The sequence below is a fragment of the Dermochelys coriacea genome, chromosome 1, assembly GCF_009764565.3.
Source record: "Dermochelys coriacea isolate rDerCor1 chromosome 1, rDerCor1.pri.v4, whole genome shotgun sequence".
In the NCBI taxonomy this organism is placed as follows: domain Eukaryota; kingdom Metazoa; phylum Chordata; order Testudines; family Dermochelyidae; genus Dermochelys; species Dermochelys coriacea.
In genome coordinates, this window is record NC_050068.2 from 32,417,249 (window position 1) to 32,440,928 (window position 23,680).

Consider the following 23,680-nt stretch of genomic DNA (forward strand, 5'->3'; position numbering starts at 1 on the left):
TTTGCTTGCTCCCTGCTTACCAAGCGAGCCAGATCACTCTGAATCAGTGACTAGTTCCCTTCATAATTTACCACTCTCCAAATATTGGAGTCATCTGGAAACTTAATCAGGGATGATTCTATGTTTTCTTCTAGGTCATTGATAAAAACCGTTAAATAGCACAGGACCAAGAACTGATCCCTGAGAGACCCCACTAGCAACACACCTGCTCAGTGATAATTCCCCATTTACAATTACATTTTGAGACTTATCAAATAGCCATCTTTTAATCCATGCCATGTTAATTTATCATTCTACTTTGTTAATCAAAATGTCATGTGATACCAAGTCAAATGCCTTAGAGTTGTCTAGAGAGACAAGTTGGATGAGGTAATATCGTTTTTTGGGTCAACTTCTGTTGGTAAGAGACGCAAGCTTTTGAGTTTACACAGAGCTCTTCTTCAGGTCTGGGAAATGTACTCAGGGTATGGCTACACTTGCAGATGTAGAGCGCCGGGAATTAAACCAGCCCTCAGAGACAGCAGCAGGGGAAGCACTGCCATGTGTTTACACTGTCAGCTGCAAGCGCACTGGCATGGCCACATTAGCAGCTCTTGCACACCACAGAGAACAGTGCATTGTGGTAGCTATCCCAGTGTGCAAGTGGCTGCAGCGTGTTTTTCAAAAGCGGGGGTGGAGTGTGACAGGGAGTGTGTTGTGTATATGTGGGGGGAGAGACAGTGTGTTTTGGGGAGCAGAGAGTGTGTCAGCATGCTATCTTATAAGTTCAGACAGCAGCAAGGGGAAACTCTGACATCATCCCCCTCGCACACAAGCCTGCCTCGGCAGCAGCAGCATTCCACAGTAATGGTTTGCTTTGTCCCGGAGCAAATAAGCAGCTGGCTGCCAGAAAAGGAGCTTTGGAAGGGGATATCCACATACCTGCAGCCGAGTTCAAAACAATGACAAGAGTGGCCACTTGCAGTCATGCAACACGTCATCCACACTGACACTGGGGCATTTCAGCCAGGGCGCAGCAAGAGTTTTGCTTCTCGTGGAGGTGGGTTACCAGGATCGCTCCAGCTGCAGAGTCCAGGTGCACCAAATGCCTTGCCAGTGTGGACACCCCAGGAGTTAGGGCGTCCAGGGCTAATTTAATGCGCTCTAATTTGCAAATGAAGCCAATGCCTCAATCTGTAACAGCTAAATAGGAGGTGGAACAAATTATTTAATGTAAGCAGTTAACACATATTTGAAGGGACCATTCAAGGTAAAGTGGCCTGTTAACACCTCTCTAGTCACAGGGGGAAAAGGGAGAAAAAAAAATCTGTTCCAGGTTATGTTTATAGACAACTGAAACAAGTGTCTTCCACAGTCACATGTATTTTGGGAGAAATCTCATTGTTACTACAGTGCCATAATCTGCTCACTTTACCCATTGGAATAGTCCTTGTGCTGTAAAACACTGAAAAATCAGTGCTGACTATTTGCATCACTTCCAGGTTATCTTTAATAAGGTTCTAGCTCTATTGCAACCACCCATGCCTCCCTCTGCCCATTGCTCCTGCCTGTACTACCAAGCAACAATCTCATGCAGCAATTAAAACTTGATTCTCAGGCCTGGTTAAGCTAAACTGAATGCAGGAATTGGGGATGGGGTAAAAGATTCTTGCACCACAATCTTAATTCTGGAAACAGCGAAGGAACAGAACAATAAAAGCTAGAACAATCCTTAGGAGCTGGTCTATCTTACACTGTACTGAACATGGTACAGAATAGCAGGAATGTACTGTGCTCTGACTATATCTCCTCCTTCAACATGTCCCCCCATTATCCACCACCACACCCCTGGTGCTCCCTTACACTGGGAGCTGTTAGTGGGGTAATATGAGTATGTCCTGCTGGCACTATCTTACCAGAATCTCCCTTATGCCAGGGGTGATTCCCAAGTGGCCAGTTCTGCCTCCTTTGTGGCCCTGGTGGACCAGCAAAGCCCGAGTATTGAGCCACCACAGAGCCCAGAATCCGGGCCTAGCTCTTATGCTTTGGATAATATGTTCCCCACTATTGTCAGGAAACTTTCTCTCTGCTTCATATGGTGCATGCATCAGCATCCTGGATATTGGGCATGAGGCCTTAGAAAGTCTCCCAAAATTCATAAGCTCATCATTGTTTGTATTTCAGTGCTAATCCACAGGGGCACTGGGAAGGTTTTAGTGAGGTTGTAATGGTTCTTCGATTGGCAAGACTCAGCAACATTGTCAAGTGTGCCCTGTTACTAACTTTTGCCCTCTTATTCTGTTCCCTCTTTTCTCCCCATTTTTTGGTGCTGTCCATCACCCACTAAAATCATTCACTTTTCTTAGTATATCATCTCATGTAGAAACTTTCATAGCCCCAGAGATATTTTTTGAGGCCTTGCCCATGAAGAAATCGAACCTAGAAATGACCTCCATAATGAGAATCTCTTGTTCTTCCACAGAGATTTGACTTGCTGATTGCTACACTTTCCTTTCTCAAAGCCTCTCTCTCAGGAATGTCTCATACCATTGCCTGGCCCTTGCTATGGCAGGGTCAATACACCCATCAGCAGCATTCCTTTGGCCAGAGCCCCTAGTAAGAACACCAGAAGAAGACATCATCCTCCTGTGGGCACAATGCTGAGTAGAAGTCTCAAAATTTGACCCCGAGGCTAGTGTGTGTAAATATGGAGCCATAGGTATGTATGATGTTGCTGAGGATGCCAGCCGCAGAGGGAGAGGCATGTACCCCTCTTCTGACAGCTGCATGATGACAGCTCATATGAATCAGATAGGTTTCAGAGTAGCAGTTGTTTAATGGCAGGGCTTGCTTTCTTACTTGTGCCTTCTGTGTGGTTCCTGGTGGGTCTCCCTTGCTTTCCAGCCAAGGGTGTGTGTTCCTCCCAGAAGCCTAATCTACCATAATTTCCTCTTCAACAATAAGGATGCTGGATCCACTAATATCCCTTTGTGCAGAAATAACTTCCAGGTCAGACTCGATTCAATTGAAAATCTCTGTGCATGCGTGTCTATCTAGAGAGGGGACTAAACATTGCCAGGCGGATCAATGATGGAGCTGAATTTCCAAATCCTCTAAAAATTCATTTCCTATTCTGGCAATGCAAGAGCATTCTTTTCTCCAGCAGGGAGGTCCACATTGCACCTCCTCAGGAAATTGCCTACTAGGAGCATTATAACTTTTGTTTCTCTTTCCTATGAAGTAACAGACTGGCCACTGTTGCATACTGTACTATACTGAACAATGATCTGATTGTTTATGAAAAATCTTGACTGTGTATATGCATTTGTTACAGTAATATTCAGGGCTTGATATTACTCTGAATGCAGTCATTAGGTTTGCACATGACTTTTGACATCAGTGAGAGCAGGGTTGGGCTCACACTCCGTAGCCAAGATTTTCAAATGTGATTGGTGATCGTGGATGCCTCGGATTTTGGGTGCTCAATTTAAGACACCATAAAGGGACCTGATTTGGGTAAGTGCTCAGTGCTCTATCTATGAACAATTTCCTCTTGGTGCTGACATAGCTATATCCAGTTCCAGTCACGAAGAATAGAATCATAGAATCATAGGACTGGAAGGGACCTTGAGAGGCCATCTAGTCCAGTCCCCTGCACTCAAGGCGGGACTAAGTATTATCTAGACAATCCCTGACAGGTGTTTGTCTAACCTGTTCTTAAAAATCTCCAATGATCGAGATTCCACAACCTCCTGAGACAATTTATGGCAGTGCTTAACCATCCTGACAGTTAGAAAGTTTGTCCTAATGTCCAATCTAAACCACCCTGACTGTAATTTAAGCCCATTGCTTCTTATCCTATCCACAGAGGTTAACAAGAACAATTTATGTCCCTCCTCCGTGTGACAACCATTTATGTACTAGAAAACTGTCCCCTCTCAGTCTTTTTTTTTTCCAGACTAAACAAACCAAGTTTTTTCAGTCTTGCCTCATAGCTCAGACTGACCTGAGCTGCATTCAGATTAGAGGCCTGAAGGATATAGCCCATTGTCACTCCCCTGAGCCACCAAATCTCCTGCCTTTGCCATCCTACAACCCCTCCCCATCTTTAGCAATGCCTTCATATAAGGTTATGTCAGTTCCTTCTGCTTCATTACAAAAGACACAAAGAAATTATAACCGTTCAGCAAGTGCGTGATGATAGGATCAGTTGTTTAGAATAATATTGTAATGAACAGGGGGTGTGACTGCCCTTTACTGGATGGAATCAGAACTACTCAACTGAGTGTCATAGGCCCTGTGCAAAATAGCTCACGTAGTCGAGATGTGCTTTAGGAGTAAACATACTTGTGCGCTATCACCAGAGCACAGTGAACTTCCACATGGTCACAGTGTCCAGCATAACACTGACTGACAAGGTCCTAGCTGGTTCTAGGTGTCTTAGAACTATCAACTCTTACGAAGCAGGGAGTGAATGTCTAGTGCTGTGCTTCTATCTTCTTCTTCTTCTAATATCTTTCCCCTTCCCTTAAGATCATTTCCCCTTGCTTCTACCCTGGAGCTGCCCATTTACTTCTGCCTCCTGCTCTGCCTCTCCTCTACAGCTAATGGAGTCTCTTAAAATCATCATATTGCCTGAAAGGCTGAGCTGGGAGTGCAGACTGCAGTGCAATTAAATTAAATTAAGTGGCCCCTTCTCTAGTGCTGCTGACCAGAAAGACCATGAGTCTGGACCAAAAGAAACAAAGACTGTTATATACACAAACATAAAATAGCTTTATTGCTCAGTGACAAATAGATTAATAAATAGCCTAAATACAATACTAAGATAAGTTAAAACTATATATTAAATTTAACATTTTTTTGTAATTTAAATGAATATTTATCAGGGATCACAGGTCTTATGTGACTCAGACATAAAGTAAAAGATGAATAACACTGATTAAAAACAAAAAATCTATGAAAAGCCATCTCTAACGCATACAAAATTGGGTTCAGTTCCTTTTGCACCATCACCTTGTGTGTCTGCTCTTATTTGCAACCAAACCAACTATTGCTCTTCATTTCACGAATAACTTTCTTGGACTTGGTGTCTATTTCATACTGCTTTGATCCATGGAAAAAATAGAAATGTCCTAGAAATAAAACCAAAATGAATAATTACTTTGTACAAATGTATATTCATTCTCTTTCCACAAACACTGCTGCAAATTAAAATGTGTACACCTAAACAAACACACTAATTTCTATAATGATTCTTGAATCTATAGAAATGCACATTTTTCAGTATATTCAACTATCGAAGTATTTTTTTTATTTACCTTTTTCCTGAAAAGCAGCATCGACCTTATTGCCAATTCTTGGAAAGTCAACTGTTATGCGTCTTGGATAACCCTTTTCCATAGATTCGGTGACTTCATCATAACTGAGTGAAGAAAGGAAATGAAAATAATACATGAACATGTGATATTTAATATGGAGTCCAACTGACCTTTACAACAAGTAAGTCCTGCCCTTAGCTAAAACTCACTAACCATGAGCTACTGTAACTCATTGAATTGTATAACTCCATACTATATGAATACTTTCACCTTGACTAATCCATGCACAGTCGTCCTCAGCTAGTCTGACTAAATAATTTGTTTTTCCTACTTGATTGCTGTAGGAGGAGCAGTGTGGGGCCCAAGTGTGCAACCTTGATATCAGGGCCCTCATCCTGCAAAGACATTTCTGTACATGACTTGCTTTGTGCTTATGAGTTGTCAATGGGACTAGTCACCTGAGTGAAGCTAAGCATAGGCATAAGTCTTTGCAAGTGAGCCCTTAGTTATGTGATAGTCTCACCCAAGAAGAAATAGGGGTATTGGGGGGGGGGCAGGGGAAAGGGAAGTGGTTACAAAACCATTTATTTGTAGAAATATTTTCTTAATTTAATTTTAGAAATTGCTTAGTGCAATTCCCCACTGCACAGGACAGCAGCAGTGCTGTAAAGGTCAGCCTTGCCCCAGCCCTGATCGGGTAGGGGTTGAAACAAGAGGAGGAGCTGGTCTTTCCACCCTCACACAGCTTCTGGTGGCTATAGAGCTGATAGGAAATCCCACCTGCTACTGTAACACCGACAGGCCCCGGTCATCGGGATCAAACCTGAGACCTCTGGAGCTAAATGCATGAGCCTCCACTGCATGAGCTAAAAGCCACATGGCCATTAGCTAAGGCTATAGAGCAAACTCATTATTCTCTCTCTAGGTGGTCTCGGTGCCGCTAGAGAGGACAGAGCACCACCCCCAGGAGGTGTGTGGGTTACATACTTCCCCTAGCTGAGGAAGCACATCCCGAGCTTCAGAGACTTCCCAGCTGAAATCCGGATGACCCCATCCTGTAATACCAACAGACCCTGGTCGTCAGTGGGTGGGATTGAACCTGGGACCTCTGGAGCTAAAAGCCATATGGCCGTTAGCTAAGGCTGTAGAACAAACATTAATCTCTCTCTACGAGGTTTGGTGCCACTCAATGGGACAGAACACCACACGCAGGAGGTGTGTGGGTTACACTACCAGCTCTCCTACCACTGGAGGTGGGGCATACCACTAGGGGGAGACAGCTCATGGTAGTCATGAGCTGCAGGGACACCAGAGGCACAAATAGAGAACTCAGCCAGGGCTGGGTGATGGGCACAGGGAGCAGCCAAAACATGAGGTCCCTACAGGCCTGCACCACACACAAGAATCAGCCAATGCTCAAAAGTGGGGGAGGGTACCCTAAACTTGGAGTAAGAACAGAGATTGGAAGGACAGTTGAAATTTTTACTGCTGGGTTTATGATGCTCTCCTATTAACTGTTCTTTGCAATGACACCAGGGTTTAGCGTCTGCTAATAAAGGTGCTGGGATGGAACTCTGCAGTAGAGCATTGGTCACAAGAAAGAGAAAACAAAAATGACAAGAAACAAGTGTGCTGCCTCCTCCCTCAGCTGCCACCCCCGCAGCTCCCATTGGCCAAGGTTTCTGGCCAATGGGAGCTACGGAGCAGGCGCTCGGGGTAGGGCGGGGCAGAGCACGGAGCTGCCTAGCTACACCTCCATGTAGGAGCAGCAGGGACAGGTTGCAGCTTCTGAGGAGCCGTCCGAGGTGAGTGCCTCCCGGATCCGGGACTCCACACCCCCTCCCACGTCCCAGCCCCACACCCTCTCCCACATGCAAACTCCTTTCCTCTTAGTTAACTGGAATTTTTCACTTACCACACCCCCTGTTCCCCCAACATGCCGGATAAAAAAGCTTTTATTGTACTAGCAGTGAAGGGAAAATGTTCTTTAACTTGAGTGTTTTAAGGAAAAGGAAGAACTGAGTTCTATCTCTGTTGTCATTGACATTCAGCTTACAATGGGGTGTGCAATATATGAGTCATGTAATCCTACTCAAGGGAGCCACACATATGTCCTTATTCCAAATGTAAAGGGTTAATAAGGCTTTAAAGAAGCTGCATGGATTATTTGCTGGGAGAATTTAATGTTACCTCCAATACTTGTCACCTACAAAGAAGTACGTTTTTTTGGTATTCTCATCATAAACAGCGGCATCAATATTCTTAACATATCTTGGAAAGCCCAGGGAATGGATGTTCCTAGGAAAACCTGGCTGTACAAACTCTCCTTTGACAACCCAGTATTGGCTGCCTGTCAAGAAAAAGAAGATAGAAAAGCTTGATAGGGACTTCAGATGAGATTAAGCCATATTTAATTACAGTTATGGAGCTTCCACAAGGAAACTTTTATGTTCCCTGCGGGGTGAACTCCATTAGATAGCATTGAATTTGAAGACATTCCTTTCCTGCAAGGCAGCTGGAATGTTTAACGTTTCAGGACATTTGGATCTTTTGCTTTATAAATTCATTACAGTAGTTAAAAGAAACATTTCCCCCCCATGGGAGCTGGGATTGTTCAGCACTTCTGAAAATCAGGCCACTTAGTTAAGTGCCTAAATATGAATTTAGCTGACTAAACGTAAGCACTCCATTTTAAACACTGTAGCTCAAATATATAACTGATCCTCTCATCTGCCTTAAGCACATCATTTAACATCACTCTCAGTTTTCCTGATTATGAAATAGACATAATATCTTATTTCACAGGACTGTTGTGAGGTTTAATTAGTTAATGACTGTAAAACTGAACTTTGAAGGTGAATACTTATGTAAATGCTAGGTGGTGGTGTTATTATTAATAATAATTGCTTCTTCATTTCCACATGTAAGAAGAATGTCTAGAAATTCAATAGAAATACCTTTAAAAAGAAACACTTGATCCTTCTTGTCAATTTCATAAGCGGCTTGAAAGCCAGATGGTAGAGTTGGCCAGAAGGAAGAAATTAAATCCTGCTCAATACCTGGGAAATAAGGACTCTTGCGCCAGATGTACCTGATTGAAAAGACAAGTTGCTTGTTTATATTATCATATTTTACCATTAATTCATGAGATCATCAACAGTGAAATTTAATAAAAATTCCTACTATATGAGCTGTACATTTGTTCACTAGCTGCTGGTGGTGAGACGTGTCCCCAATCCACAGATCATGTCCACTTGGAGATCCAATGCCCATTTCATAGTGGCCTCTTCAGTGCTACAGAGAAATCCTGTCCCATTTATTTGTGCTGGGGTTCTTCCACCCTGCCCTTTTACTTCACCTTTTCCTTCCCATTCCTTTGGTCCCCAGTAAGGCACAGGGAAGAGCTGGGTCAGGAGGAATCCTTTTGCCCACCATGTAAATGCAGCCATGTCTTCGGTGCAATGTGTCAGCTCTTTGATAGTGCACAGCAACACTAAACTGGGAAATATTTTTAGGAGGGAAATTTAAGAGTAATTTCTTCAATTGAACCTTCAGGGGGCATTTATGTAGGCAGAATGTCATTCCCTGCGTTGGTATTGGCCAAAACCCTGGGGATGCCACTTTTATTCCATCTTCCAAGAAGTGCATTGGGATCTTTAAATGACCCATTAAAGAGTTAAGTATCAGATGTCATTGAAAAGATGGGTTTCAGAGTAGCAGCCGTGTTAGTCTGTATCCACAAAAAGAACAGGAGGACTTGTGGCACCTTAGCGACTAACAAATTTATTAGAGCATAAGCTTTCGTGAGCTACAGCTCATCTGATGAAGTGAGCTGTAGCTCACGAAAGCTGATGCTCTAATAAATTTGTTAATCTCTAAGATGCCACAAGTCCTCCTGTTCTTTTTATCGAAAAGATGGCACCTCTAACAGTAGAATGTCACCAAGCACTGCAGCTGGAGCCTGGGCTCAATGCTCTCTGGAGGCTAAGAATGCCACCTACTGAATCACCAACAACACTTTCTATAGCCCCATAGTTTTCCCTTTAGATCTGCCATCCATAGCCTGACACCAGTCTTTCAAGAACAATGCTTCATGTGATATGGCTGCAGGCCAAAGTACGATGCTCTGATTGCACAATTGCCATGGAATGTAACAGACCATGCACAGGATGACTAAGGATGATTTAAAATACTAATATTTACTCGCCCGTCAGAAAGCCCAGTTACTTCGCCCAGGTTGCATGGGCAAGTAGAAATTTGTGAGGTTGTGTTGACTATACATTTGGAAGGAAATCCCCCCTCTTGAACTAATTGTCAAAGCATTGCCATTACAAGTGTAATCTAAGCAAAACTTGATGTTGACAGAACAGAAATAATTTACCTGTCTTTAAAAAATATTATTTCCCCACGGAGAGTGGTGATGGCATCAAAAGTTAAGTGAGGGTCACAGCTGTCTGTTGTTGATGTTTCTGTTGGTGTTTCTGTGGGTGGCGTGGAAGCTGGTGGCTCAGGAGAGGTTGGGGGTCCTTAGGGAAGAAATTAAAAGCAGTATTGGAAGGTCAGTTAGTATTGCTATTACAGAGCTTGGAGAACGGCAATACTGGGCCAAATTCTCAGTGGGTTTGAAACAGTGTTTTCCCATTCTATCAAGGTAATTATATGGCCACCACTGCCATATTATCTGAGCTCTTCACAGTCTTTAAGGTATTTATCCTCACAACACCCCTGTGGGGTAGGACAATGCTATTATCCCCTTTTTACAGATGAGGGAAGTGAGAGGATAAGTGACACAGACGATCTATGGCAGAGCAAGGAATTGAAACTGGGTTTCTGGAGTCCTAGCCTAGTGCCCTCACCAATGCCTCTCTGCACTCCTCCTTGACATTAATGGAGCTGTGCCAATTCACATCTGCTCAGAAGCTGGCACAAGACAATCACAAAGTTTCATACAGAAACATATTTAAACCTTTCAGATTAGTGATACCCAGGAAGCACTCACCTCTGCAGGGAGGGGGGTGCCTAATATGCATGAAGAAGGGGTCACACTATGTGCTTCTCATCACATGTAGCCAGTTGAGCTGGCTCATGCAGATGGACTTAGAGTGAGCCATGGCCTTACCTGCTTCTCATTCCTTTAGCTATGATTAGCACCCAAGAGGACAGAAGAGGGAACACAGTCCCTGTGTAAAGGTAAGAACAAGGACTGCAATAACAGCCAGTCCCTGTACACTGCTCTAAGGGTGAAGGCTCCTTACCCCCTTCACACCCCATACAGGTAGGCCACAGTGTTGATCTTGATTATACATTCTCATCAAATTGTTTGTAACCTGTAGGAGAGAAACTTTAAAAAAAAGTGATGTTTCCTCCTTACCATATAGGGTCTGAATGCCATCAACATCATCCTGAGGGAGCCTGTAGTTTCTGGTCTCCGTCTGCAGATAAGCTGGATACATCAAGGAGCCAAGGATATTTGAATGACCAAGACCCAATGAGTGGCCAAACTCATGAGCAGCAACAAGGAACAAGTTGAATCCTAAAAATATAAAAAGCATAGCATGCATGTAAATTATATACATGTCCCCGTAAAACAACAGGAAAGGACGGGTGAGGTCCCAGCGGAGTTGAGAAGATCAAACATAGTAGCTATCTTTAAAAAAGGTAAACAAAGGGCATGCCTACACTGCATTGTAAACCTGGCTGTGTGGGACCTGGGACTGAGAACGCAATGTTTCCAAGCCCATGCTTAAGCATCCATACTGCATTATAAACGTAGGTTCACAATTGCTGGACCCAGGTCTCACAACCATATTAGCGCATCCATATGGCACTACACACACCTTCTGACTCTGGTCTGCAGCTTGAGCTGTGTCCACACTGCAAAATGACAGGGCTTGGATCCAGGTCACAGTGGGACTCAGGCTCTGAACCACCACCACCACCCCGTCTCCTCCCACCCACTCCCCCGCCCCCTACACACACACACACAGAAGAGTCCTAGGACCCAGGTCCCTAGTGCTTGCTGATCTACGTCAGACTGATTTGTGTGTGGACAGAAGCGGAGCTTAGTGTGCAGCATTGACAGACACAATTATAGGAATTATAGAACAGTCAGTCTAACTTTGAGTTAGGTACTCAAAAAATTCTTAAACAATCACTTTGTAAGCACCTAGAGAATAAGAAGGTTATAAGGTATAACCAACATGGATTTGTAAAGAACAATTCATGCCAAACCAACCTCATTTCCTTCTTTGACAGAATTACTGGCCTAATAGGAAGCAGTAGACGTGATATATCTTGATTTTAGTAAGACTTTTGACATAGTCCCACATGACATTCTCATCAGCAAACTAGGGAAATCTGGTCTAGATGAGATTACAATAAGGTGGGTGCACAACTGGTTGAAAAACCATACTCAAAAGTAGTTACAAATGGTTCACTGTCAAACCAGGAGGATGCATCTAGTGGGGTTTGTCCTGAGTGTGGTACAATTCAATATTTTCATTAATGATTTGGACAATGGAGTGGAGAGTGTGCTTTTAAAATTTCCAGATAACATCAAGCTGGGATGAGTGACAAGCACTTTGGAGGAAAGATTAGAATTCAAAATGACCTTGACATTGGAGAACTGGTTTAAAATCACCAAGATGAAATTCAATAAAGACAAGTGCAAATTACTACACTTAGGAAGGAAAAATCAAACGAACAACTGGAAAATGGGGAATAACTGGCTAGGCAGTAGTACTGCAGAAAAGGTTCTGGGGTTATAGTGGATCACAGACAGAACATCAGCCAGCAATGTGATGTAGTTGCGAAAAAGGCTAAAATGATTCTACAGGAGTGTCATATGTAAGACACAAGAGGGAACTGTGCTTCTTGTGAGGCATCAGCTGGAGTACTGTGTCCAATTTTGGGTGCCACACTTTAAGAAAGATGTGGACGAATCAGAAAGCATCTAGAACAGAGAAACCAAAAAGACAACAGGTTTACAAAACATGACCTGTGAGGAAAGGTTAAAAAAAGATTGTGAAAAGAATTCATTTTGGACTATGTAGAGGCCTGGTTATTACTTTTTTTTTTCCTTCAAAGAAACAAATATGAGGCCAGCCGCCATGGAAGCAGCTGTTCATACTGCAGAAATATCCCTCCTTAGATATAACCAAGGTTTTGTTAATATTGATGAATTCAGAGGCCAGAAGAGGCTATTATGATTGTCTCGACTGACTTTCTGAATAACACAGGCCATGGTATTTCACTCCGTAATGCCTACATTGAACCCCATAGCTTGTGATCCCACAATATAACCCACGATAAAGCACACTAGACAGAAGCACTCAACATGCACCACAAATACACTCATCCACTGAACACACATCGTTTTCCCTGCACAAGGTTGTTAAAAGTTATCATCACTTTATTACTTTATTTTTTATTTAAAAAGTGGTGAGTTCAGTATTTTACAACTGCTAAGAGCCTCACCCTAAGGGCACAATTCCATGCCATACACTAGTAATGCCTATTGTCTACCTCAGTCAAACCAATCCACCTCCATGGTAATTCCAGTCACTCCACGGGAGCCACAGTTGTAGTCAGTGCATTGACTTCAGTGGCATCACTATGGATTGTCATGGGTGTAACTGAGATCAGAATCTGAACCACTGATTTCAAGGAGAACTCCGCTGAGAAGTACAGCAGGTTCCGACCCAGTATATGTAGTTATTACTAAGCTGCGTTACTTTTGTGCCCCCATCTCTTTCCAGTGTAAAAATGAGCTAATAGCTCTTAAAATCAAATACTGCAGAGCGGAGAATGCAAAGGAAATAATAAGGGATTCCTACCTTTCAAATCTTTTGTCCAGTATTCATCCTCATCAAAGTGGGCATCTCCACCAATACCTTCGCCTGGTGGATAGGCATGAGCGAGAGTTCCACCCACTCCATCAAAGGAATAGAAGTCACCATGAACTAGAAAAGGATACATAAAAAGTACGAGTCTTCTCAATTGGGACTGTAAGTAAAGTTGTCAATACTTATCATTGACACATGGGGATTCTCTTACATCTAGCCGCAAAGGAGATCATTATATCTGCGTCGCCTTCATAAACTCTGGTGAATTTCAGTGGGGTCACGCTGCTCCAGACGTGACAAGCCTTCTCAATCGCTTCATCTACATCAGCGGGTGCCATGTCTGGTGTATAGTTCAAAATCCTTTAAGTACATAATAAGGCAATAAATGTAGGCAATTAAAAATGCAATTGACAGGACATGTACTTCAAGTTAAACATTTTGCTTCCTTGTTGTCTGTATATTACTATTTGTATCTCTTGTCTTTTTAGGCAATATGTTCCTTGATACACAACATATGTCTATCTCTGTGTTTGTTTAGTACCTACTATAATAGGGCTGTGATCCTGATTCAGACTCCTAGGTGCTACCATAATGATAAGAATAAATAATAATAAACAGAGAAAACTAATTCTTTCTGTAATTCCCAATGGCACTCAAGGAAACACATTGAAATATTACCTATATTTCAGATCTGTTTTTGTCCATCTAGGAGACCGTGGAAAGGTGCTGAACTGACCGACATCAGGTATTCCACACCTGGGCTGCTTCATCACCTCCAGAGTATTGGAATCCAGTTCCCCAGTCACTTTCAGCCCAAAGAATTCTTGCATTTCTTGGATTTTGTCACTTATGGTTTTGCTGTTCTTTATTTTAAAGATAGGTTCTGCCTCTGTTTTAAGTTTATAGTACTTTTCCAGATATTTCTGATGGGAAAAAAACACCCACATTTTATGACATTCATGTTTCTTTTAGAATGTATAGAATAATCTTAATAGTTATACAGTTATTCCTGTCAACTTAATATAATAAAAGACTAATTCTTCCTATCAGCTTTATTCATATATACTATCTACAACCATTACCTCAGCAAATTGCATGTCTTCTTCATTTTTCTTCTCTGTTTCTGGAACTACTGGAAAAGCATAAGAAAATGCTACGCTGAGTAAGATCTGGAATGCAAGACTCTTCATTTTCAACGTCACTACTTCTTTATCCTACCACTAGTTTAACAAAACCTCTCAGTTTCTGTCTTTTCTATGCATGTCTCTTCAGTGTTGCAGTATATATATCACTTGGGTGCTCTGTAAAGTCAACAGTGACATGACTCATAATTTATAATATCCTCTGATTTTCCACAAAACATACACAATGCTACTTTTAGCAGACGTATGACACACTACAGGTGACCTCGTCTGAAACCCCCTGATTTTGCAATGTTGTCAGAGGCTGTTCGGGATACTTTCCTATTCCTTACCTTCCCATTTTTCCCCCTTTCCTTCCTAAATTAGGCCAACATTTTCAAATTTGAGTTCAGCACCAAAAGTCATATCTAGGCATCTGCATAAAAGTAGTCTGATTTTTCAGAGGTGCTAAAGGGCTGCAGTGTGAGAAAAAACATTATGTTAGCAAATGTTAGACTTGTCTTAATCTATTAAATTGTTCCAGTTTGTTGTCAGTAGTTGTCTTGTTTTATAAGCTAAAATTGTAATATGAAATTGTTTTGCTTTAAAATCATTTTGTTTTGTTACAAGTCTAGTCTGCTTGTTAAAAGATTGTTCAACTGTTCCCTTTGCTGTTCCCTTTAATTGCTCGTTAGAAAATTGTTTAGCCATTCTTTGTGTGAGTGAGGATGCAAGTGTGTGAGTAAATAAGAAGAGATGCCTGCAGCAGATGGGCATAATCACCAAAGAGGGAGTGAAGAAATGAAGACGCCATTATTATCTTGTCCTGCTGGCCAAAAAGTGCAGATTAACAACCCTAAAGTACAAAGGTATCCACCCAAAAACAAGAACAAAATGCCATATGAGAAGATGAAAGATGATTATGTATACAGCCAGTCTTAGTTGTTGCTAATGATTTCAGCAATATAGGCTGCCATGCCAGTTAAGCTGCATGTGCGTACATGGTCCTTAGCATATAGTTTGGGCAGATGTGCCTAGAGTTTGAGGGAGAGGAATCCTCTCTTGGAGTATCTCTACATAGCATTTTGGAGCAAGCCTCTCTGCCTTCATTAACTGACTCGAGCTTGCACTGGCACTCTAAAAACAGCTGTATAGACAGCACTTTGAAATTGCTGCTTAGGGATCTGAAGCCTGCCCCTCTACCTAGGCCAAAGATCCCTAGTTCCAGTCCAAGCTGACACTTCAAAGCATTGTCTGTACAGCAATTTTTAGAGCGTGAGCATCAGCCCCACTAGCCCAAGACTCTTGACCAGGTTGGTTGGCTTGTTCCATAATGCTATGTAAACATACCCTATGGGGGCTTCATTTAACCCAAAGGCTGGAGCAGACTCTGCTGCCCCCTTTTGTGCCAACAGTGAATTTTTGGCTCTGTCTCCTGGCCACTGATATCCTCCCCAAACACACACACCCTTCGCACATAGTGACATGTAAGGGGCTTCAGTAGAGTACCCCAGAACCACACTGGTCCTCTGGCCAGGGAGTCTCCACGTCTATGGAGGAAGGGACAAGATTTGCCCTCTGATGAGCTGAGTGAACAAATCTATGTGTGCTCAGTATGTGGTTTTCAAATGTGCCTAACTAGGTCAAATCAAGACCAGTTTCCTTGGAACAAGCCAGATGTCAGCTTGCAGATCTCAGCCACTGTGGTACTAGGATTGTTTTTAAAAGGCTGTAAGAAATTTGCTGTTGCTGAAAAAGTGTTTCCTTTCTTTCTTTCTTTCTTTCTTTCTTTCTTTCTTTCTTTCTTTCTTTCTTTCTTTCTTTCTTTCTTTCTTTCCATTGTCCCCCCCCCATTCAAAAATGGCTAACTTGTTTTTCAGGTCAAATTTCCACTCCCACCCTCTCCTTCCCAAACCATATTTGTGCATAAACTAACTATGGGAAATGTCAGCTTCCAAAAGTGAATGTTTCAGAAAGATGCAAACAACTAACGACAGGACTAAAATGGAAACAGTTGTGCAGCCTTAACTCTGGAGCAACATGATTGGCATCCCACTATAAATAACTATATCCCCTCTGGAAGGAGCAAGCATGTCTAATAATGGGAGTTGCCACAATAGGTTCTGGTAAGAGTATCCATATCATAATCTTATCCCAGTTTGATTGCTAATACATGGGCCCTGCCAGAGGACTTTATGAAGGAGAGTAGGACTTTGACCTGACTTTCTTCCTGCCTCTCCACAATGTTTGAAATGTTGTATCTCATTCAATGGCATTTGACACATGGGACCATAATGTTCTTATCTGTAAACTTCAGTCCATAGGATTGGAAACTGAACATGTTAGTAACTAAAAAATTACAGACCAGATTGTGCCTGGCTCTCACCCAGGGCTCTCAGAAGGGTGAGGTGAGTGAATGAACAAGTTCAGTTGCCAAGCCCTGCAGACTGAAGCTTACAGATAATGATTTTATGGTTCTGCATATCAGATGTGATGAAATGAGAATTGGCATGACTGTGAAGGCCCAGATATGCAAGCCAGGTCAAATTTATAGCCACAGAGGTGAGTTCTGCCGGTTGTCAGAGAGCAGTTCACACATTTCTAAGTAAGATACAGGAACCATGCCAGGGGTATCCAGGAGGCATTGTGACTCAAATCGTCCCTTTGAGGCAGTGGTTTTCAAACTTTTTTTCTGGCAACCCAGTTGAAAAAAATTGTTGATGCCCGCAACCCAGTGGAGCTGGGGGTTTGGGGTGTGGGAGGGGCTCAGGGCTGGGAATGAGGGGTTCAGGCTGTGGGAGGGGGCTCTGGGCAGGGTGTTGGGGTGTGGGAGGGGTTCAGGGCTCTGAGCTGGGGGTGCAGGCACTGGGGTGGGGCTGGGGATGAGAGGTTTGGGGTGCAGGAAGGGGCTCCAGGTTTGGGAGTACTCAGGGCTGGGGCAGGGGATTGGGCAGCCATGACCCAGTACCTTCCATTCCACAACCCAGTACTGGATCGCAATCCACAGTTTGAAAACCCCTGCTCTGAAGCACAGTTCCTTCTTTGCCCCCTTGCTCTGGGAGTAGACAGGGAGAGATAAGAAATCTGCTACTGGCCTATACCAATAACACCATTACAACTGACTGCATTGCCTGGTGTGTGTGTTGGGGGTGGGGGGAGCCCAGGAGCCACCCACCTGCTCCAGACGGGAGATACACATCGTTTAAAACATATATTTGTATAATACAGAAGTGAAAAAAGCAGAAATCCCTACAGCATCAGTGACAGGCTCTCAGGAAGCAGTGCCCACTGCTACAGAAGGGACTTTCAGTGATCTAGCTCAGTTACTTATATTTATCACTAGAATGACTCACAATCCTTAATATATTCATCCTCCCAGCACCCCTCTGAGGTAGAGAAGTGCTATTATCCTAATTTGATAGATGGGGAATGGAAGCACAGAGAGGCTAAGTGACTTGCCCATAGTCTGTAGCAGAGCTAGGAATTAAACCGAGGTCTCCTGAGTCCTCAGGCTAATGTCCTAATTGCTGGACCATCATTCAGCTCTCCTGCACCATCCTTACAGTATTATGGATCTAGTGCAACATATTTCTCCAGTCCAATTCACTTGGTTGTCTGAAGTCTCAAAATGTCACTTTTAATTAAATTTCAACAGTACTAAATTTTTCTGCAGATCATCAACTTCCCAGTGCTAGCTGGAAATTTTGTGGTTTCTTAATTACAGATATTTGAAAGTACCAAGAAGTAGAATTTGGCACTTTGGCAATTTTGGTTTTTGGAGAGAAGGAAAGGAAAGATAAATTAACAGTCGGAAACAATCATACTCACAAAAAGAAAAGCAGTACTTGTGGCACCTTAGAGACTAACAAATTTATTAGAGCATAAGCTTTCGTGAGCTACAGCTCACTTCATCGGATACTCACAATCACACTCATATCTTGACTTTATAAGACTTTTGATACTGTCTCGCATAGCCTTCTCATAAACAAACTAGGAAAATACAACCCAGCTACTATAAGGTGGGTGCATTACTTGTTGGAAAACTGTTCCCAGAGAGTAATTAGTGATTCACAATTAAGCTGGAAGGGCATATCAAGTGGGGTCCTGCAAGGAACAGTTCTGGGTCCAGTTCTGTTCAATATGTTCATCAATTGTTTAGATAATGGCACAGAGAGTACACTTATAAGGTTTGTGGATGATACAAAGCTGGGAAGAGTTGCAAGTGCTTTGGAGGATACGATTAAAATTCCAAATGATGTGGACAAACTGGAGAAATGATCTGAAGTAAATAGGATGAAATTCAATAAGGACAAATGCCAAGTACTCCACTTAGAAAAGAGCAATCAGTTGCAACATACAAAATAGGAGATGGCTGCCGAGGAAGGAGTACTGTGGAAAGGGATCTGGGGATCACAGTGGGTTACAAGCTAAATATGAGTCAACAGTGTAACACTGTTGCAAAAAAAGCAAACATAATTCTGGGACGTATTATGCGTGTTGTAAGCAAGATATGAGAAGTACTTCTGCTCTATTGCATGCTGATTAGGCCTGAACTGTGTCCAGTTCTGGGCGCCACATTTCAGGAAAAAGAAAAAGCAATAGAAGAGAAGAGCAATAAAAATGATTAAAGGTCTATAAAACATGACCTATGAAGGAAGATTGAAAAAAATGGGTTTGTTTAGTCTTGAGAAGAGAAGACTGAGAAGGGACTTATTGTTACAAGGAGGAGGGAGAATTGTTCTTCTTAACCCCTGAGAATAGGACAAGAAGCAATGGGCTTAGATTACAGCAAGGGTGGTTTAGGTTGGACATTAGGAAACACTTGTTAACTGTCAGAGTGGTTAAGCATTGGAATAAATTGCCTAGCAAGGTTGTGGAATCTCCATAATTGGAGATTTTTAAGAACAGATTAGACGAACACCTGTCAGGGAGGGTCTAGATCGGGGCGGGCAAACTTTTTGGCCTGAGGGTCGCATTGGGTTTCAGAAATTGTATGGAGGGCCAGTTAGGGGAAGCTGTGCCTCCCCAAACAACCGGGCGTGGCCTGGCTCCTGCTCCCTATCCGACCCCCTTGCTTCTTGCCCCCTGTCGGCCCCTCAGGGACCTCTGCCCATCCACCCCCCCTGCTCTCTGTCCCCTGACCACCCCCAGACCCCTTGCTCCTAACTGCCCCCTGCTGCCCATCCAATCCCTCCCTCTCCATCCTGACCGCCCCCGGAATCCCTGCCTCCATTCAACCGCCTGTTCCCTGACCTCTGACTACCCTGACCCCTATCCACACCCCTGCTCCCTGCCCCCTTACCGTGCTGCCTAGAGCACCAGTGGCTGGTGGTATGGCTGCACCACGCTGGAGCCAGCCATGCACCGCGCAGCACAGAGCACCGGGTCAGGCCAGGCTCTGCAGCTGCGCTGCCCCAGGAGCTCGCAGCCCTGCTGCCCAGAGCATTGTGCCAGCAGTGAAGTGAGCTGAGGCTGAGAGTGGGGGGGGGGGCGGGCGGAGAGGACAGGATGGGACGGGGCAGCCTCCTGGGCCAGGAGCTCAGGGGCCAGGCAGAACGGAGTCCCTTAGGCCGGATGTGGCCTGCGGGTCATAGTTTGCCCACCTCTGGTCTAGATAATACTTAGTCCTGCCAATGAGTGCAAGGGACTGGATTAGATAATGTCTTGAGGTTCCTTCCAGTCCCACAATTCTATGATTCTATGATTTGTAATTTATTGTATACACAGATGCACATCATATCCAGTGGGGATAGGAAAGATCAAGAGCATATGCACTCTAGTTTCTCTTCTGGAAATGGTAAAGGGATCTATTATGGCTCCTGTCCTCCTTTCTTCACCCCTTTATCCCCCACCCTAGGATCTGGCTAACACAGAGAGCCAAGCTGAAGAATCAAGGCCTTGGCAGGCCTAAGGATGGCAGAAGTAGCTAGGTCTTTTCACTCTGTTGGAGCAGGTGGTGGTCTATATGAGAAAAGGTTCCCATTGCTTTAGTGCTGTTACTAATTACTGGGTATGGGGTGAAATCACATAGGTTTTGAATGACCAGAAACTCTGGCTGCCCACCTGGTGAGACAGACCCATCCTGCCATTATGCAGCCAGATTCCAAAGACCCTGCAGATGTCTGAGGTGTCCAAAAGGACAGGGACAATTTTAACGTTTATTGGAACCTATAGGGGGCCTCCACCAAGTCTCACAGTTCTCTCTCTACATACAATCTCCTCTACTCTATATAAGGGTGTCTTCCTGCCAGGAAGGTGGACTATTGCCTTCTTCTGTATCTTCTTTGGAGCAAGGACTGTGCTTCCCTCCAAAGTTTTTGAGAAATGCTAAGCAGGACCACTGCCCGCCTACAATCCCAAAGGATGAAGATAATCTGCTCTCTCCACCAAACTGCAGCCTGAAGGGAAATGGATCACACCACCACCACCGACAACCATTGTTGCTGGCCATTTGAGAGAGAACACACTAAATGCAGCCACTCCATCTGAGGAAATGAATCAAAATGTCTTTATCTATTTGTCCTGCTGACTGCCTCGGGTAGACTCATCCAGTCAGGAAAACAGAGTCAATACCATGCAGGCAACACTGAAGACCAACTAATCCTGTGCAAAATTTGAAAAAGCAGTCTGAAATTTTGTTTGTAGTGCACAAAAATTTTCAAGTTTCTGAAAAATGGCTACTGATTTGGTAAAGGTTCCATAAAATTCAAACACAGATACATCTTAATAAAACAGTCTGATGTCAAAGAGACTACAGCTGGACAAATCATCCACTGTAAGTAAATTACCTGATGAATTTAACCCTTTGTGTATGTATGTTTGAGAATTTTGTGCGAACAAATTCTGATTTCTGCAAATATCTTAGCTATTCACAAATATGACCCAAATAGATAGATTTAACATTTGCCAGGCTATGGCTTGCTTGCAAATCCTTCATTTTAACTACCCATTCCTTGTCATGTGAGACTGGTCCGCCGTCATATGGCATCATTTCAGTTTCCTAATTGGTTGACTGAGACTTTAATGGGGCAGTGTTTCTACCCATTTGAAAAGAACTGAAAATCACTGAGAGCTGAAATCACTTGAGATGGGGCAGCATTTCTGCCCAGCCTGCAAAGAGCTGAAAATCATTAAGAGACTGATGTACACCGCTCACAGCAGAAAGCCAGGCGGCAGCAGAAGGTGACTGACAGTCAGCTGGAGAATGAGTGGCTGGAGAGATGCAGCAAGTGGCCAGCAGGGTGCTGGTGGAGAGGCATAGGGAGTAAGGTGCCTCCTTACTTCCACCCAGGGTAGGAGGTGACCTCTGCAGCTGTACCTCTGAACTCTAGCTCCGCACTGACCAAGGTCTCTCTCACCAACAGAAGTTGTTCCAATAAAAGGTACTAAGTTACCAACCTTGTCTCTCTAATTTCTTAGATAGTCATCATTAAAAAAAGTTGAAGAATGAGTGAGGATTTTGTTTCTCTACCCACACAAAGCTAGGATGAAGAACAAATCCATGACTTTTAGCTTCTATTATTGCACATGCTTTAAAGTAGCTAAAGAATATTTGTTAGGGTAATTTTTGTGGCTGAAGAAAGCTGACTCACTTTCCGTCTGTATTTTTGGTGGTCCTGTGACTATCCCAAGATTCAGCCTCAGATTAGTATTGGTCTGAATTCCAGCCAAAACTCGAACACCCAGCTTTAGGTAAATATATTTTTCAGCACCTGTTTGAAACTGAATAGTAAGGAGGCAGTACAACTTAGTCCCTGTGAAGACTAAGAAAGAAAGCTGGCAGACTGAAAGGAAGCTGTGTGGGAGGGGAAAGAAACTATTTGAAATGGAAAGATGGCCTGTGATAAAACCAATGGTGTGGAAGTCAAGATCTGGGTTCCATTTCTGCCAAACTGCCATAAATTTCCTGCATCACCATTGGCCACTCACTCAGTCTTTCTATGCCTTGATTCCCATGTATGAAAGGGGGTTAATAATACTTCCTTTATCTTGCAAGCATTTGCAGACAGGAACTATCTTTTACTATGGATTTGTACTTCCTCAATGATGGCTTGAGCCTCTCAATGCTATTCTAATAGTAAAGAGTGATATTAATGTTTTGTATATTTTCAAATTCCAGTGGGCATACAGGCCACGTTCCATTGTAATGAAACATAGAAAAATGATCTACTTGACTATCAGTGGCTGATCTCAATTATTAGGGATGAATTCCCAGCACTGTCTTGTAAAGTCAGTTTTCTCTCCTCATGTGACATCAACAGTAACAAAGATTAAAGCAGTTCCATATTTGTATTTAGTGGACATTGTGACGGGGCAAGGCCAGATGGCTATAGAAAAGTAGTCTTATTGGGATCCAGGAAGTGGGCGGGCGAAGCCCGTCCACTGCTAAAGGATCGCCCCCAGCCTAAAAGGGGGATCCGCAGGACCTAGATACCCAAAAAATTCCGGGGGACAACTAATAAAATAATAGGGACAGGAGTGCGGTCAAAGGGTCAAACGAATGGAACCGGACAGGGACACCGAGCAGAGAACCCCGGATAGCGCCCACTGCTCCTCAAAGGCGTCAAGGGAGTCAGAGGACGCCGCCCAGAGGAACTCTGCCCGGATACGTAAACGGACCGAGGATCGGAAATAGGCCCCACAGTCACAGGAGACTCCATCAGCCAACCTCTTCACTCTTGTTTTGTAGATGGCCATTTTTGCTAGGGCCAGGAGGAGGTTGACCAGGAGATCCTGTGACTTTGTAGGGCCACGGATAGGGAGTGCATAAATGAGAAGGTGAGGGGAGAAGTGCAACCAAAAACGTAATAAAATATTGGTGAGGAGCCGGAATAGGGGCTGCAGCCTGGCACACTCCAGGTATACATGTGCCAGGGTATCCCTCACGCCGCAAAAGGGGCAGGTGTCTGGGATTGAAGTGAACCGCGCCAAGTACATGCCCGTGCTCACGGCTCCGTGAAGGAGCCACCAACTGACATCCCCGGCGGGCCTTGGGACTAAGGTGGAATATAGGCTGGCCCACCGGGGCTCCTCACCCTCCAAAGGTGGCAGGAGGTCCCGCCATTTTGTATCAGGGCGGGACACGAGGGTGCGGGCATGAAGGGTGTGGAGCACGAGCGTGTAGAGATGTTTTCTTGGCGCGGTTTGAAAGCAGACCGCCTGCATCTCGTGCAGCCGGCTTCTAGTGAAGGGGTGAAGGGGTCGGTTGGGTCCACGGGGCAGGGGTCCAATTTAAAGGTCCGGCGGGCCTGGGGTAACGGGTGGGCGGGGCGTGCCCTCGTGCAGGACCTGGTCGAGATGAACCCGAGCAGCGGGCGGTAAAGTGGCCTTCACCTCCTGAAGTATTCTCCGGGGAGTACAAAGTCTGGAAAGCCCCATGCGCTGAGCGAGCATCAGGGGATCCAGCCAGTCTCCC

The 23,680-nt window shown here is 43.9% G+C and overlaps 1 protein-coding gene across 1 annotated transcript; it reads right to left on the bottom strand.

The window, feature by feature from the left end:
* Positions 1–4,829: 4,829 nt before the first annotated feature.
* LOC119858306 (stromelysin-1-like) lies at positions 4,830–14,062 on the bottom strand. The gene is made up of 9 exons (XM_038408569.2): positions 13,823–14,062; positions 13,356–13,504; positions 13,136–13,261; positions 10,672–10,833; positions 9,682–9,826; positions 8,258–8,391; positions 7,491–7,650; positions 5,301–5,404; positions 4,830–5,114 (listed from the first exon to the last, which is right to left on the bottom strand). Exons 1-9 carry the CDS (start codon positions 13,972–13,974, stop codon positions 5,011–5,013), a joined length of 1,236 nt encoding a protein of 411 aa, XP_038264497.2. The 5' UTR covers positions 13,975–14,062; the 3' UTR covers positions 4,830–5,010.
* Between the last annotated feature and the right edge of the window lie 9,618 nt (positions 14,063–23,680).